Source organism: Sylvia atricapilla, chromosome 1 (genome assembly GCF_009819655.1).
Source record: "Sylvia atricapilla isolate bSylAtr1 chromosome 1, bSylAtr1.pri, whole genome shotgun sequence".
NCBI lineage: Eukaryota > Metazoa > Chordata > Aves > Passeriformes > Sylviidae > Sylvia > Sylvia atricapilla.
The window spans coordinates 29,601,757-29,619,197 of record NC_089140.1 but is presented as its reverse complement, the minus strand read 5'-3'; the positions used below and the strand labels follow the sequence as shown (position 1 = coordinate 29,619,197).

At 40.9% G+C, this 17,441-nt stretch overlaps 1 protein-coding gene across 3 annotated transcripts in view; it reads right to left on the bottom strand.

The window, feature by feature from the left end:
- Positions 1-10,344: 10,344 nt before the first annotated feature.
- The window catches only part of BZW2 (basic leucine zipper and W2 domains 2), a 57,285-nt gene continuing 50,188 nt past the window's right edge, over positions 10,345-17,441 (bottom strand). For all 3 annotated transcript variants that reach the window (XM_066318274.1, XM_066318283.1, XM_066318265.1), the window contains exons 11-12: positions 12,527-12,649; positions 10,345-10,804 (exon numbers count right to left, since the gene is read on the bottom strand). In XM_066318274.1, the coding sequence (XP_066174371.1) occupies positions 10,776-10,804; positions 12,527-12,649 (152 nt within the window). In that variant the 3' untranslated portion in view covers positions 10,345-10,775. The remainder of the gene's footprint in view (positions 10,805-12,526; positions 12,650-17,441) is intronic.

Genomic DNA, 17,441 nt, shown 5'->3' with positions numbered 1-17,441 from the left:
TTTCATCATGTGGTCTTTTCCCTTGATGGCACTAAAAGCATACCAGGTCCTCACATAAAAATTTAAAGCAAGAAGAGTGCTCAGGACTGTGTTCATTTATAAGAACAGCTCTTTTTTTTCCAGGAGTCTTCTACTGGAAGCAGATGACACTAACAGCAGAATGGGTATCCAGTACATGGAAATAGAAGAAACAAACCTTGTTTGTTACGTGAAGTGTCAGATGGCAACCCAGAGTTTGACAGTGAAACCCTGAAGTCTCATGCTTATTCTGAATTCTCTGCTTTGCTCTTGAGCTATATAAATCCAGCTCCAGTACAGTGGCAGACATATCACTGTGAAAATCAGCCTGTTTGTATTGGTGTGGAGTGCATTTCTGGCCTTATGTAAGCTAAGCAGTATATAGGCTTACACATTTAAACTTAGTTTCCTGTTTTATCCTACAAGTTAGCTGCTTATGGAGTCTACTGTCACTGCTTTTTGCTATCAGTGCCCAAACATCTGCATTAGGGACATTACACAAGCTGACAGACACTGGTATCTGCAATAAGTATATAATCCCTTAAGTACACAGGAATTTTCTGTCAGTCGAATTGTCTTTGTACAATTTCTCCAGAAGAAAGATAAAGCTGATAGGTCACCGCTTATCTTTTGCTGAAGTTTCTTCTTGGCGTCACAAGATTTATCTCTTTTTACCCTCTGGCTTCCCAGGCTGCAATCCCAGTTTAGGGTTTGCCCTTTTGAAACTGTGGGTTTGTATCAGTGCTGATCAGAGCAGCCATCAGTTGAAAAAGGTTCTATATTAATTAGCCAGGTATTAGCTTTGGTTTGTTCTTTTTTTTTTTTTTATATGCAGTTGTTTTTTGCTATACAGCTTACACTGACAAAGAGAAGTGTTCTGCCAATGTGCTAATACAATTTCCATTTAATTGTGTACTTTATATAGGCTAAGAACCTTTCTGCAAGAGTGTAAGAGAAGCAAACAGTTAGGAAAAAAGGAAGAATAAAGTGAGTTTTATACTGTTCTATTTTTTTTTTTAAGGAAGTAACTGAAGAATCCAAAAATTGAGTATTTGCAGTTACTATGCTTTACAGAATGTACACTGAAATCTATGCAAATCCAAAGGTAAATCTGAATTAATTCTGCAGACAATTTTAAATGATGGTGGATTTTCAAGTTTAAAATAAATACTTTCCTTCTTAGTATCAGCTGGAAGGTGTTTTTTACACCATCTTGTGTTTTATTTCCACCTTCTATGTATGAGTGAGAGATGGCAGCTTGAGAAGCTGCCAGCCTGTTGCCACAGGAGTGGCTTTTCTCCTAGAGGTATATTGAAACTTTTTGGCATGGTTTCTCTAGAGCAGCCCAAGTCATGGCAGCTGGCAGCACTCTTGGTGCTGCTTCCTTGTTGATGCCACTGAGACAGACACAGCAGCTGACAAAGCAATAACTGGGGTGTTGATGGAAAACAAGGCTATTATTTTAAATATGAAGCAATCTTTTTAGAGGATCTAGCTTTAAATTAATATGTACTCTGAATAAAGTGCTCTTGAAGGCTACTTTTCCCCAGGAAATATTTCTTCCCATGATTTAGGGAGAGCAAGCAGTCATGTTAGGAGTGGAGAGATCTGGAGCACTGGCACCTCTGGGTGCACTGTGGTGCTGCCTTGCACCTGTTCAGTGGGATTACTGGCATGAGGGATTAAAGATTGCTATCAGGTATTACAAGTGATGATAGAAGCAGGCTGTGGAACAGACTTTATGGCCCTCTTCTCAGCAGCAGCAGGCCAGGGCTTGTTTCTAGTCTCCATTCTGGCTATGGGTGCAAAATTTTTCTTTGAGAAACCTAGGAATGGACTAGAGGTCTCTTACTTGTTTCTCATTACCGTACCTATGCTGGGGCTGAGACAGCACCGCTTCAGCCTGCTAAGTCTCTGCTGTCAGAACTCATCCAGCATTTACAGGCATCTTAATTTCTTCCTTAAGTGTCATCTCCATTTCTGAGTCAAATGACAGTAAGGTCACAGGTCTGACAGAACAAAGAAGAAGATCCCTTAAAAGATTTACTCCCAATGCTGGGTAAATCCTTAACTACTAAGACAGTTCTTCATTTCATTATTTTATTTGACACTCTTGTGTCAAAGGCATGTGCCCTTGACTAATCAAATGCCGCACTAACCAAGGCACCTCTGCCTTTGGGGAGTAGAGCACACTTAATATTTTTATTCAGCAGTCAGGTTTTTTTTCCCAGTGCTTTATCACTTTATCTGTTTATTATTATTTTCCTGAGCTGGGTGGTTTCTTGGGGTATTTGCCTCTGAAAAATATTATTCTGTCCATTACAGACTAACACAGCAGTAAAAAGTGGTTGGTGAGAGGTGTATATATCAGTAATATAATGATACTGTCTCCAAACACCTTCTCCAAACAGGAGGGTGTCTCTGGCTGTGATGAGAGAATCTTGTTCATCTTGGAAGTTATCTGGATTCTTCCATTTTATGGGCTGGACTAAGGCCCCTCGGGAATTCAGAATATCTCTGGGTTTCTGGTATTTTGAGCGACTTCTGGTGAGAAAAGTTAACATGAATTTCAGTATGGAAACAAAATTCCAGCTTAAATGTCATCTGCAGCATGATTCAGACCTCTCACTGCTGCAGGACTGGCAGGTTGTTGCTCTGCTGTCTGTTACGTTTGTAGAAGGCCATGCTTTTGTGATTTTCCTCTAGTTTTCATTCAGGTTCCTATCTATACTATTAAAATTGTCCCTAGTGGATTCTTCCTTTGATATGGGCAGATTCTGTCCTATTGCTTCCTCTCTGAGGATTAGTGTTCCCCAGAAGACCACACTTTTTCTCTGTGCTTTTCTCATTTTAAAACCCCAGGGTTGCTCTACAGCATCAGCACCATCATATGTCTCTCTTCAGTCAGTTGCCCATACAGCTTTCAGACCTCTCCCACACCCTGTTGAAGCCATTTGGAGTTTGGGGTCATGAGAACCAGTTGCTTTAGGACTTCTCTGGTAAATATATCCATGTCTTTGATTTATCCATGATGATTCTTCTTGCCTACATCTGATTCTTGCATTTCATCTATCCTACTCAAGTTTACTAATGCATAAACCTAAAGTTGCACACAGGCAGGGCATAAATAAGTTTGGGTTTTTAGTACTTGAAGGGAGGATAGTTTTATTCAGTTTAAATAAATCATCCAGAGGTGTGCCTTATCATCTGAGCTGCATTTTGCCTGAAGTTTAAAGGATTACCATGAGCTGCTGTTTCAAATAAGTTCCTTAAAAAAGGAATAAGTTGCTGTAATAGTCACTAAATTATAACTTAATATTACACAAGTGCTACAAAAATCACGAAAATTATAGCTGGTTATTATAAAAATACCAAAACTCACCCCCACAAACCAAAAAAAAGGTAAAGAGAACTGTGGATGTGATTATGCAAAAAGTGTTGTTAAAAGCTGAAATAGAAAAAAAATAGAAATAAAGCTGTCTGCTCATCAGTAAAAGGGATCTGGTCTGACTATAAGAGGGGCAACACATGGGAGTGTTACATAAGTGCTGTTTTGTGCAAGAAGAGACAACACATAACCTTGAATGATGCAGGTATTCTGAATTCTCTTTCTGTCCTGTTTTTTGTGTCCTATACTTCTCTTGGGACTGCTACTTCTCTCTCTCTCTGTCCTCTCTTTCTCTCTCCTCTCTGTCTTTGGAGCATTTGCTGGCATTTCCCCTGACAAGCTACTGGCCTATTTGGGAATCTCTTGGGACTGCATCCCTACAAATCTGGCTGCTGTGATTATTTCAGTACTCATCGCACATTTCCCTGAGGAGCAGCGGAACTGTGCCAGATGTGGTTCATGGGCTTTGCTTCCCCTGGGCCCGGCAGGGAGGCTTTGTGCCAGCTGGAGGGACACCAAGAGGGGGCTGGAGCAGTGGCATTGGGGCCTGCCTTAGCCCCTGGGAAAGGGGGATCCCTTTTCCTTCCTGCAAAGGAGGGGCTGCAGGACGTGTCTCTGCACAGGCTCTTCAGCAGCGTGGGAGAGCAGACAGCTCTGACTGCAGGTCCAGAAGTTTAGCTGAGTGTGACAAAATGCTTTCCCAGTCTTTCTGGAAATCTGAGCCAACCTGTGAGGTTGAGGAAGGTGAGAAACCACAGTAAGTGAGAGGTGATCTGTCAGGGAGCAGAAGACATTTCCATGTTGTATTTATTGAATTATGTGTGGTTTGTGATGGAGAGAGAAATCAGGAGTTTCTTAGCTGGGCACATGATGAGATACCCTTTGATTAGAAATCAGCATTAATGGGTTCTTCTGTAACAGCTTTACAGGTTCAGTTTTCTGTATTCACTGATTTCTTAAACTCAAGGCAAAATGCAGAAGATACAATGAATAATAATAAAAAAGGTTGTTTCTATTAATCCCAGAGTATCATCGGTCTTGACAAAATCACAGAAAACTGGGGTTTATTTTCAAAAGGTGGGAAAAGTATAATTTTCCAGGTCCTCCACTGCTTCCATTTCCTGACACCAGAAAAATTTATGGTAGTGAAAGTAGAGGGTCATCTATCCCCAGGCTCTTTCATGAGATGTCTTTGCCTTGCTGTTATCCCAAGGGTCTGGATTGTAGGGACTGAAAGGAACAGAGGTGATGTAGGGATGGGCAGCAAGCCTCATGATAAGTTCACCTTCTCTGTCATCAGTAAAAGAGAGATTCTGTGACAATTTTTTAAACTTTTCTTTCACTGACTGTCCCACTTATTCCACAAACTGTGAATGATCTGCCTTCTCATTTCCCTTTAGAATCTCCTTCAGTATCACAGATACCATCTATTTTCTCTCAGGTGGTCTTACTGATACAGATCTAACTAAATTTTAGATCAGTTTTTCTCAGTTGGTTTTTATTTTTTCAAGGCTGCTCCTGCTATTTTGGACCTGGAGAAGGAAATGTAGTTGAAAGCTTATTGATTTTTTTTCCCAGCTAGACTACTGGGTTTAATAACATAGGTCTGGCTAAAAACCTTGTTTTGATCATATCCTGGGATACATCAACAATACTGTTTTGTTATTTCTTCTAGCATAATTTAGGGCTGTCAGTGCTATGCAAATATCACAACAATAAGTAGTAATGATACAGAGAGTGTAACATTAACCCATTTCATCAAGGAAAAATTAACAGAAAAATCTCAGGCAACTGATGCACTTTGAAAAATTGCCACACAAATGTATCTTCTTGCTATGAAGTTGCCATAGTACAGTCTTTTTTTTTTTTTTTTTTAACTGTAATTTTTTAACTTTAATTTTTTTTAAATTCTTGGGTGTTTCTAAATCAGCAACATTTGGTGTTCAGGGTGTGTTTCTCCCTGCTGCTGACGTTCCAGAGCAGTTTGCAGTTTCCCTGCAGTCCTGCGGGGTGCAGGGTGCTGAGCAGCATGGAAGCAGACACTCGGATCTTGTCACACCATCAGCAGAAGAGCTGTGGTGAGCGTAGGACACAGTAAGCAGCTGTTAACACTAAACTCTTATATGAGACACTAGGGCTGAGGCAATTGAGTTTCTGGCAGCCATGGGAGGGACAGATCCAAGTACCAAAATGTTACCTGTCAGGCTGCAGCTGCTCCAGCACTGGCCTCTTCCCTTGTGCTTGGCATATACAGCTCAGCAATGCCTCTCCCACGGGCAGGCGACACGTCCTGTATGTCTGCAAAACACAGCCATGCTTGCTGAGCACCGAGACTGACAGGTGCGTTTCTCTCCTGCATCCGTGTGGGAGAGGCAGCGGGAAAACAAGCACGTACCCTTCCCTCTCCTAATCCGGATCTCCCCAGATGAGTGCTCAGGACACTGTCCTCCCAGCACAGCCTCTGGGCCCCGGGCAGCAGAGAGCCGTGGTGAGCTGAGACTCCAACCTGCACCGCTCCTGTGGAGTTTCCTGGGGTTCTGTAAGCTCAGGACTTCTTTCTCATCGGGGAACAACGTTGGTGAACTAGAAAGGAGCACCTGAACCCCCTGCTAGTGTGTGATGTGACGTGAGCTACCAGGCCTCCGTGGGAGGAAACTGAGGCTGTCACCGTGGTGTTAATCAGATTCCTGCCAGGAAAAAATAGCAAGTGAGCTATTTTAGTCCTCCAGGACACCAGTGCAGTGGATCTGTGACATGGACCAAATATAGGTTACATGCAGAGCCCAGGAGTGCTCGCCTGCCTGAATTATGTTTTCTGCAGTTGTTGGCATAACTTCCCCTCCTGCGATTTGTTTTCATTTGCATGAAGCTGTAAAGGCCCATGTCGCTCGTAAGGAGCAAGAATTAATTTTTGCTTGTATCATAGCAAAAACAAAACCAAAAGTTTGGTGGAAAAGTGGAAGAAGTCAACCCTTGCTTTTTTTCCCCTTCAAAATCAAAAGATGTGGCTTTTTTTTTTTTTTTTTAATATGTACTTACGTAATTTGCCCTAATTTTTGTTCTTAATAACCAGCACAGCTCAGTGAGAGCTGAATCGTTGCTGCAATTAAACCATGTAACGTTATTTGTGGCTCTTTTTGAGAAAGGACTGGTTTGTCACAGCCCACAAGACTTATATTTTAGATAATCACCATTTTCATGTGCAAATGTGACTTTAAAGGTAGTTATTCTTGTCCATGAACCTGACAAGAGCTTAAAAGCCTTTGAGATGCCAAAAGAGACCTGTTAGAACTACCAGGCAGTTTAGTGGTGCCTCAGTTAAGGGCATGCTTGAGAGCAACAGGTTTTATTCTCCAAACGCTGTTTAGAATAACCTGGCACAAGTGATTCACCATGTGCCCCCCATCTGCAACCACTTAGGCTGAACCCACTGGTTCTGGTAGGTCACATTTTGAAGAAGGGGTTCAAAGCAGAAATCAGAGTTCAGCAACCCTGCACCCTTACATTAGCAAACGTAAGGGATTGGGCCTTTTCTTGCCCCGTGGCTTGCCTTGAAGTGCTGGCTTGTCATTGCTGAAGTGCACAAGCTGCCCCGAAATAAAGCTGTGCTGCGCAAATACAGACACGAAGAAGCTTTTTTCTTGCTGCTAGTGAAATACCAAAGCTGCTTGTTGGTGCCCTGACCCAGGCACCAGCCCTGGGGAGCTGTGCTGGGAGCAGGAACCTCACGAAGAGCTGCCCCAGACACCCCCAGCCCGAGTGTTACCTGGAGTGTTACCTGGGAGGAAGGGCCTCCAACATTCCTCAGTCCATCAGTCCCTCAGTGCTGCTCACTCTGTGCATGGGTGCTTGTTCTGATCAGAGCTCTGCCTCTTAAACTGTGGATTATGACAGCATTGTAGGAAAACATGACTCTCACACCCACCCATTTATGAGGCATTGTTTAACACTACCTTGTCACTAAATGGACTGGGGAGGGGGAAGGCTTTTAAAGACTTGAGAAAATGGCTCTATATTGCTTGAAGAGCCACTTTAGTGGAAAAATCTTAATTGTGCACACACACAAGACCACCTACATATCCCTCCATCTCCCAAGTATGGTCATAAAGTGGACCCTGGGATCTTGTAGGGGATCTCACCTGGCAGATACTGGTTTCTCTGGGTGTTAAATGCTTTCCTTGCTCTTCCTTGCAGCCTACAGCTGCCACAGGGATGAGGTTGGGGAGTTTTCCATCACTCCTTTTGGCACGGGTCTGGCTGCTGAGTTTGGGATGAAGCAGAAAGGGGGGAAGCTGGCACAGCAGGTCATCACCTACTTGGGGGTAAATCTTTATCAGCCAAAGCATAGTAATGGTGAAGCAGGGTTGCTGTTGAAAACAATGCAGGGAGTGTCAGCTCGACGATGGTTTGTGATCTGTGGGATTACAGACTGCAGTGGGCTGGAAACTCCCTTTGCACAGGGCTCGACATAGTTAGACAAGCCTGCAATGCTATTAAGCAGTTGGAACAGCAAGAAATAGGAACTGTGTCAGCCCCTTTCAGATTCATAACCAGCCCTTTATCCAACCTCACTGTTGCATCCCAAGGATGATGTGGTCTCTCTCCTGGAGTGCACTTGTACACCAGAGGAATGTTTTAAAGAAATATAACTGGCTTTCTTAGTTAAAACCTCAGCATGATTTCAGAAGGGAGAGGCCAAAACAGAAGAATCACCTTCAAATTCAGCAATCTCCATTTTAAAATGCACCCTATTGCAATTTATTGTAAAGTAAAAGATGCATAGTTCTGACATTAAGATTGCAGTTTCAAAATTGAATGCAATATATTATATAAAGCACATTTTCTATGAAGTATCTTTTTATTTTTACAAGACACATGATTCCATATTTAAAACATGTACTTGCTTGCTGACTGTAGCTTTCATTTCTCTAGCAGAGAAACACTAATTCAGGAGCTGTGTTGAAGAAATGCCTTGGGTTGGGAACATTTTTAACTGAAATGCAGACACTCTGAAGGCTTCAAGGGAAGGGCACTTTGCCTGAAGGGAGTCACATCAAAAGCTCTGCCCAGCTTCTAATCTACAGGTTTCCTGAAAAACCTTATCATTACACACTTTTGTACTGACATTCAGTCTGATGCAAACCAGATCTACTTGTATTTGTGCTCCTACCTAGTTCAGTTACCGGCATAATATATGCAAAATGCTAGATGAAAAAAACACACATGTATGTTCCCATCTAAACTGATCTCAGAGATTAAGTGGGAAAACCTGAAAACTAGATTCAGAAACTGTTAGTGCCTAATAATTCTCCTACAGGAGGGCAGGCTGAGGGGCTCGCAGGAGCTACACATTAGGCATGATAAGAACACAGAAGATGTAGGGCTTTGGGCATTGTGTGACTGAAAAGTGAACAACTCCTGTCAGCCCAGAGTGCAACTCCTCACCCTGCTCCAAATCACAAGTCTCAACTTGGCCAGCAGCCCTGTGCTAAAAACACCCATTTCTCTCTCCAACACAATGTCTATAAATGGAGCTAGGACAACTGTGTCAGCAATCACAGAGTATCTCAGCTTGGCGGGGACCTGAAACAATCATCAGGTGCAGCTTGGGTGCCTGGCTTAGAAGCACCTGGACTCCAGTGCAGTGGATCCACTCAGCTTTACCTGTACCTGCAGTGTGCTGGGGGTACAGTTGCAGCAGGCACCCCAGAGCTGCTGCCTTTAGTCTCACAGTGCCTCTTGCAGCTGATGATTTTTGTCTCCAGCAGATGGCCCAGCCAGCCCACAGCCAGCCGTGCCTGGCTCTCCCTGGCAGTCTCACTGCAGGGAAATGGAATTGTGATCTCTGCCTATTACTTGAGATTGGCACCTTCAAAATCAACCTAAGTTTAAGATTATAGTGGGGTTTTGTACACCAAACTAAATATCCTTTAGTATCTCAGGAAACAGCAATTTTGAATTTAAGACGTTTTTAGCAATAGTGGCTGCATATCAATGACTCATTACTACCACACCACAGCTGCAGAGTTTTGTGTATGTGTTTTCATGCCCAGCAAATTTATTTTCTGTAATAACAAGGACAAAATGGCAAGTATGCAGCTAATGCATCAGTTCTGCTTTTTAATATGACTGACTCTGTTCTTCTCAAACTTACTGGAAACATCATCATGACATATTTCCCCTTCCAAAAGATCTATACCAGTTAGGAAAATAAATGCTGTAATAGATGGAAAGCTGGCACTCAACAGCACTTGATTTCCACTTGCTATTAGTTGCTTACAGTAAAGCTAGATACATACCGAGACACAACACACTCATATCATCTGTGGTTTGGTTTATATGAACTGTTGACTTTCCCTCAGAAAAACCTGTATTATCTGCTATCATATTGGTTTCTAATTACAAAATACACTGCTTCATTAATTGATTATGCTGTCCACTTTTCCCCTGTAAGAATATATGCCTGGCTTTTCTAAACCTGATGCAAATAAATTTCAGATTTCACACGTAATGACTTCTAGTCATGCATGTTTTGAAGCTAGTTCTTCTAAAATAAGACAATTTCTCTTTCGAAATTCAGCAATCACCAATAACTGAGTGTAGTTCAAACTGAGTAGAGCATATTATTCTATATACCATTTGCCTAAACTGTACCTGCAAAATTGGGACTCCACAGACTTGTTCCTGTACATTTTCTTTGAATTAAGGAACAGAATGAATCAATATTTGCTATGGAATATGGCTAATCTGTCCAAAGTTGTATGTAGGGATAGGAATAAAGATTTGACAGTGATCCCTATAACAGTTAACTACAGCTGCTGGTTTTTTGGGGAAGAAGTATGAAAATGGTCTGTTGGCATTGTTACGTAATTTTTACTTGCCAAAGTTTTTATGATTCTTCAAGCCAGAACTTTACATACACACTAATACCACAAAACTAAGATATAAAAGCCATTTATTCAAAAAAATGTGGTGGTGTCAAATCACATACACAAGCCAATATTGAGCTACAAACACAGACCAAACAGTTCTATAAACAGAAATTGGAGTGTTCATATACCATAGTACCTGAAAAAGACCGTTAATAAAAAGGAGTCCATAAGTATTATTTCATGTCACTTTTTCTATATGGCTCCTTGCTGAATGTCTTTGCCTAAGTTAGTGTACACTGAGCCAGAGGTAGAGTCCCAAGTAATGCATCTAATGCCTCAGGGCTCCATTAAAAACCTTTATTCTTCTAAACAAAAGGAAAGTCTAGTCTATAATTTTCTGTATGACACTGAAGTAAAGCCTCTTTGCTTGAACAGTACGGCATTCCCAAGCGCATTTGGCATTAACCTAGATTGAGACTGTGCTTTGTGGAACCACCTCAGTTCTCCTCCCCTTCGGACTCCGACTCTACAAGAGAAGAGAAGAGAATAAAACACTTCACGTAGGTTGCACAAGGACACTGATGTCAGTAATTCTGTAAAAAACAAGTTATCTTTCCAAAATGAAAATGAAAATTTTTACCACACCTCGTAGTTCCTTGGAAAGGTTGGCACATCAAACAGAGCAAGAAAGAAACACATAGCTTCAGGAGATGAAGGTTTACTCTGCTGCTCTCCATGGTGGAGCTCTTAATTTATGGATCTGTTATTAAAATTTTCACCATGTTGCTATGAATGATTCTGGTCCTCATCTACAGAGCCACACAATGTGTACCTGAGCTGAGTTTAATAAAGGATCAGCATTATTTACTCATGCTTCTAATCTCTATGAGTAGACTGTACTGCTCTCATCCAGGAAGCACCCTCAAAACTATTTGCTTTGCAAGTATCAATCAGCATCACCATCCAGCCTATGTAGAAAGGCTAAGTGGTGTTACCTTACAGGAGGTACGAAACATGTACAAACCAAATTTTTAAATTATTTTTATAGCATAGATAAAGTTCATTTAATAATAGAAGCAGAAGAGGTAGGAAGTAACCTAGAAGCAGGAATACACATGCTGGTTTTGTAACCTAAAACTACTTTGCATCATATTGTATTTCTGTGTTCACCTGACAGGAAAGGGCTCACTGCCAACAAATATTACACCACAGATCAGATTTCTGAGAGCAAACATGGTCTGCGTGTTCTTACAGAAACATTTTGTCTCCGTTTGTACTGGACTTTGTAATTAAGGACATCTGGCAGAGGGGACATGCAGGAAAGGATAAAAATAAAGAGCAGCCGAGGCATACAAGCAGAAAATTAAAAAGGGGAGGAAAAAAAAAAGCAGCTTAATTAGACCAAGCTTGCCCATCCAAAATTTCAAGTGTGAAAGCAGTTGAAAAAAAAAGTTTAATTAGACCAAGCTTGCCCGTCCAAAATCTCAAGTGTGAAAGCAGCTGCCATTTTTACACTGCTACCTGAACATGTGAGTTGCTGCTAAGATTTATCTGGTCCTTGTCACTAGTACATATTCCCGCCAAGTTTATAAAATTAATTATATTAAATGGATGCAAATGAACCCTAATAATGCTATCCCTACCTATTACACATGGATTTATCTTCCCAAGTGATGAGGAATTCTTTTTCCATGGAAAAAAAGATAACTTACTTATTAAGTAGAAGTATTTTCCTATCAAGAACATGAGGAGAACCAAGTTAGGGATTAAAGAAACCAGTTCCCCTTCTAAATAACAATTTTAAAGCAGCAAATACAGATCACATAACGTTAACCTGACCATTCAGCTAAAGCCAGTTTCAAGAGCCAGGGCACAGGCAAGCTCATACTATGTGCATTAAACATGACAATAACTAAAAAGGTAGTGAGACAGAAAATTGTGTGGCTGCAGGTGTTAGCACCAAGGCAACTTCATGCTGTCATCAGTGCAGAGTTCCTGCCTGCAGAAGCTAGAAGAGTTTATCTATAGACAAGTGGCACCCAATGAATAAAGGACTTCACAGGAACACCATAATCACTAACAAAGCAGCAACTGTTGTTAAGTTTAGGCATGCCAGAAAGCAACAGAGATGGTCATGCCTGCTGGTTTGTATTTTGAGTCCTGAATCTTCAGATCCTAGTAAAACTAAAACATGAAAAAAAAAAAGTTTTGTAAAGAGATTACCATAGTTCTTCAAATGAACCCATACCTTCTTCAGCGTTTTGCAGCCACTCCACAAATTTCTTCATCTGGTCAAGGAAAACACTTTTGCCTTTAGCAACATGTGCTTCTTTATACCACTTGAGGATAGCTTCTTCACTCAGAACATCAGCTGAAATATAGATCAGTGTTTGTAAAAAAACAATGTATTTTTTAGAGATTGGCAGATTTTGAAAGATATTTTAAAGGCTGAATAAAGCTAATATGACTGCAGTGAAACAAACTTTGCATGATCTATATTAGGCTACAAATAGAGAATATTTGATGCATATAATGGGTTCCAGATGCAATAAAATGTGTAATGTATTAGGCCTAAAATAAAGTATCAAACATTGTGCTTCTGTCAAGAAGAGTTCTTTACTCATCTGTTTTAAATATACCACATAAGATTGCTGGATAAAAGAAATATAATAATCAGCCTGCACATCTTGGAAGTTACCACAATAAGAATTACCATGATTTTCTTGCTGTTGTATCGCAGAATTGTGATACAATTCTAAAACTCTGAAGTGACAGATATCTCCTGACTGAACACTTAAAAAACAGCCAGTAGGGATTTTTTGCAATAATTTTCCCCTAAAGTTTTTATACTGTTTTTAGCTACTAAGTTTTAAGGTCACTATTCAGACCATCCATTTAATTGGCTTGGATGGACAGCACATTTGACATTTTTATGTCAAGCATCAGAAAAAAAATAGTTATCAGTTAGGACATGTGAGGCTGAGTGCAATTCAGAATAAAGAAATACTAATAAATAGCAAGGACACTTATTGTTACCAACATATGCAAATTTAGGTCTAGCAACAGGCCTCTAGCTCCAGGACAAAGCTCCTGTGATCCAGCCAAGCCAAGTATCTCAGTAATTGATGGCTGTAGAGGCAAAATTTGGGATCCACAATGGCATTTTGGCAGTTATGTAATACAAGAGGCAAGAACAAACAACAACAACAAAAAAATCAAACTGTATTTGTTCTATAAAAAGACTAAAGACAGCTTTCTACACCTCATTAAAATTTCCATTCTTTTTGTCTTTGAACAAACTACCCTCCCTGCTCAAAATCAACACATTTATGTACTTCATTGCTTCCCTGAGCTTCTTGGTGCCATCCCACCCACTGGGTATTTGCTTGCCAAGGCACCGACCCTGACCATCACCTTCTGCTTCAGCCTAAAGTTAGAGCAGATGTGGAAGGGAAGAAGACAAACTGAAATAAATGACACTAAAACCCCAAAGCATCTGATCAAATGAGACAGAGGAGACACATTTCACATATGCTGTTGAATAACAAACAGATGGAAGCAACCAGGGATACGTTTGAACTTAATCAAAACTATTCCAAGACATTCAACAGTAACTGAATATGAAATCTCCCTGAAAATTAGGGATTTAGTAAGTGCATGTGACTGGCAATTACCTTGTCTATCAGGTACATTTCCAAATTAAAGCCTGTTCGGCAGTTTACTGCAGCTGACAGTAATGCTGAGAAAATGCAGGGAAAACAGGACTGAGCCAGCTCCAGGCTTTTTTCCTTACATATTGTGCTTAGGGAAATTACAAGAGGCACAAAAATCCACCATCTTCCTGAAATCACAGCCTGTCACAATGAACATTTTCTCCAATGTTACAGAAATGCTGGAGACAAGAAAGAGGTTTTGAACATGTGCATTAAGTACTAGCTTACAGTCCTTAGCAGCAGCTCAAAGGCATTACAGTATTTAATGAATCTGGATTTTAATTTAGCATATCTGAAAATATTTTATGTGGACTCATGAACCTGCAGTTTAATGTTGAAGTGCATGTGAAAAGATTACATTTACCTTGAAGTCCTGAAGTTCACCAACTACATCTGAAAAATTACTCAGGGTATGACACATAACAACAGGCAAAGAAAATCAGGAGAGATTTCAGGAAAAAAAACAGCAACCGAAAAAAAAACCCAAGAAGAGCAGCTCTGTCCCCAGCTCAAGCTCTGGGGCTCTGTGGGCATTCACAAGTATGAAGCTGTTGTACAGAAGCGCTGAAGCCTGTTGCTGCATGACAGGTCACATTATGATACTGTACAAGGAAGCACCTCCAGGTAGGCACATAGCTCAGTTTAAAGTAATAGGGCTTAAGTCTGGTTTTTTTTTATTTGAAGCCTGTAAGCTCAATGGTTTTGCTTTGGGGGAAGTCCAATTTCTCCCTCCCTTCCCAAAACCCCAGTCTAATAAAAGCAGCAAGTCTCACTGTGTGCCTCAAAGATTAAAACATTTGCAAGGCTGGAAGATGAAAAATTTGCCTGTATTTAACTCCATGGCAATAAACCTCCTACCCTAACAGAGGAGAACAAAATGCCCTGAACTACAAAAAGGACAACTGCAATGCCCTTTTAATTTCTAAGAAATATTATGTGCAATACAGTCATGCCTCCAGTGCTCATAAGGGATGGCATTCTCCCACCAGCACAAAGATGCTCAATTCAACAATCATGCAGGATAGCGTGTAGTTAATCAGACCTCTAAGTTGCTTTGAAGCAGTGGGAAGGGAAAATGGAAGGAGGATGAAGGGAATGACTCATTTTGTGTATATATAGTTATTCCTCATTAAAGCTGATTATAGATATATTTTAATGGCTGGAGCTGAGCACTGCAGTTTGTGGGCGTGTGCACATCATTCTCACTGCAGTCCCAGGTGATGTCAGCCCCGGAGAGCTGCTTTTCCTGCAGGTGCAGCCAACTGCCACTCAAACCACCCACGGCCAGAGCCTCCAGGGACGTCCCTCATGAAAGGGAGAAGCTGCAGAGCAGAGAGACTGAACAGCCCAGAGCCCAGCCTCTTTTCTTCAGGGTTCACTGGAGAGTTACTTGAAGTTCAGGTCTCAGCTTTGCACTCAATCACCCGGTTCAAATGAATTTTTGCTTTTAACTCAAACCACATAGCCACAGGCAGTAAAGGGAAAAGCACACCCTGGCAGCTGCCAACACAGTCAATCAATCTGAAAAATTCAACTTTATTGCAGCTAACTCAGCTGGGAGAACAGAGCCTTCAGACAAGGGTTCTTTCAATGCAAGGAATGTCCCCCACAGTACAGTTAAGGCCTTGCTGGTTTGTTTTGGGTTTTTCCCAGGAAAATTTTGCATCAAGTACCACAAAAACTACTTGCATAATGAAGATATTTAAAGATAATTGTGATCCATCAAAAAACAAAACCCCTGTATGAAGTGAAACTTGAAGATTCCATTCTTCTAATTGTTTCCTGCAGAGTTTGAGAACCTCTGTCAGTCTGCATCATTTGGTTGCTGTATCTGCAAAAGAATATCTCTGAGGCCAATTATGCCTCAAACCAGAGCTGTACATCACATGTACTTGCAATCAGCTATTTCTTCTTGTACTTTTAAAATGTTGTCTTGAATTCTAATGAAAAAAGTACACAGAGGCTTTGTGTTTGCTGTTCAAAGGGTGAAATTCTGATCCTCATTAAAGGAAGGATCATTAATTTCAACAGTGTCATGATTTCACATCTGAAATTTCAAGGACGGACACAAACTAAAAGAAAGGGGATCAATAGCTGAATATGATATACAGCATCTATTCCAATAACAACAGTGCTAATTTTACCAACAGTTAAGGGACACACTGCAACACAGAAGGAACTAACAAACAACATACATTTTACAATGCTAGCAAGGAAACCAGCAAACTTACTGAGTGCCACTCAGAATTCAGCAAATCTTATTCTGCAACTGGCTTTTAGATCTTGGTCAAAATGCAGCTGTCAGATTAAAAACTGTACTGGCTTTAAATGAAAAGCAAAGAAGCAAGATCATAGCCAGGGATCAGTATAGAACTGGACAGCTTATTTTTCACTATATTGTCTCAGAAACACAAGGGTAGAGTATTAATATTAATAATGATGTCCAGAAGCTTTAACCAACTACAGGACCACTTTTGCAAATTATACCGACAAGCTGGTAAGTAGCTGCTGCTACTTAAGGGAAAATAGGGCTTGGGTTTACATTGGGGAAAAAATGGATGCTCCTTGTTTAGAGACAGAATAATAAATAAAAAAATCAGCACCACAGACTTTCAAGGTCTTCTAGGTGCTAATGAGCCCCAGCTGTCAACATGTTCAGGTATTTCCAGATAATTCACAAGAAAGTAATCCAAGGGCTATTTTGTGATGGGAATATGGAAAGCATTGAGATGCAAGATGTTGGACATGCTGATGAGAGTAGTCATAGAACTAAATTAGTCAAAGCGTGACTGGCATTAGGTGTCTATCATCATCACTGCTGACTATTTTTATGCCCAGGAAGCACCCCCTCATAATGAGTAACAAGCAACAAACTGTCCACATTCATACTGGTACAAAGCTGCATTTTTATCTGCCCATTCACAGTAATTCAGATACCTTTATTTGTCACTAGATGAAGTTCATCAGGGACCCTAAAACCTCTCCAGATCTTGTGCATGTTACACTTAACAACAGAAAGGGGAACAAAGGTGTCTGCTGTTCCCTCACCACTGACACAGCCAGTAACAGCTTTAGGGGGCTTTTTTCCTCAGCTATTGGGAAACAGAAGATATGCTGTCATTGGGAAGTTATCTAAATAAAGTGTATGTCTCTAAAAAGACTTGATGGTTTGTTTTTAGTAGATAGATATGAACTGGGGAGAAGGAGAGGGTGAAATCTACCAGCACTGAAACAAAGAAGAGGCAGGCAGCATGGCACTGGACAAGCCACACCATGAACCATAAAAGCTCAGTATAGTCATGTAGAAGTAACAGGAATTGAAGGCCTAGTCCTCCCAGAATCTTCCCTGGTTGACAAAGCAGCATGTCCTCACCTAATGGACACTGTTTAACTCCAAAGCTCCCAAAATCAGATGGAGCTGATGCTCCCTGTATCCAGCATCCAGAAGGG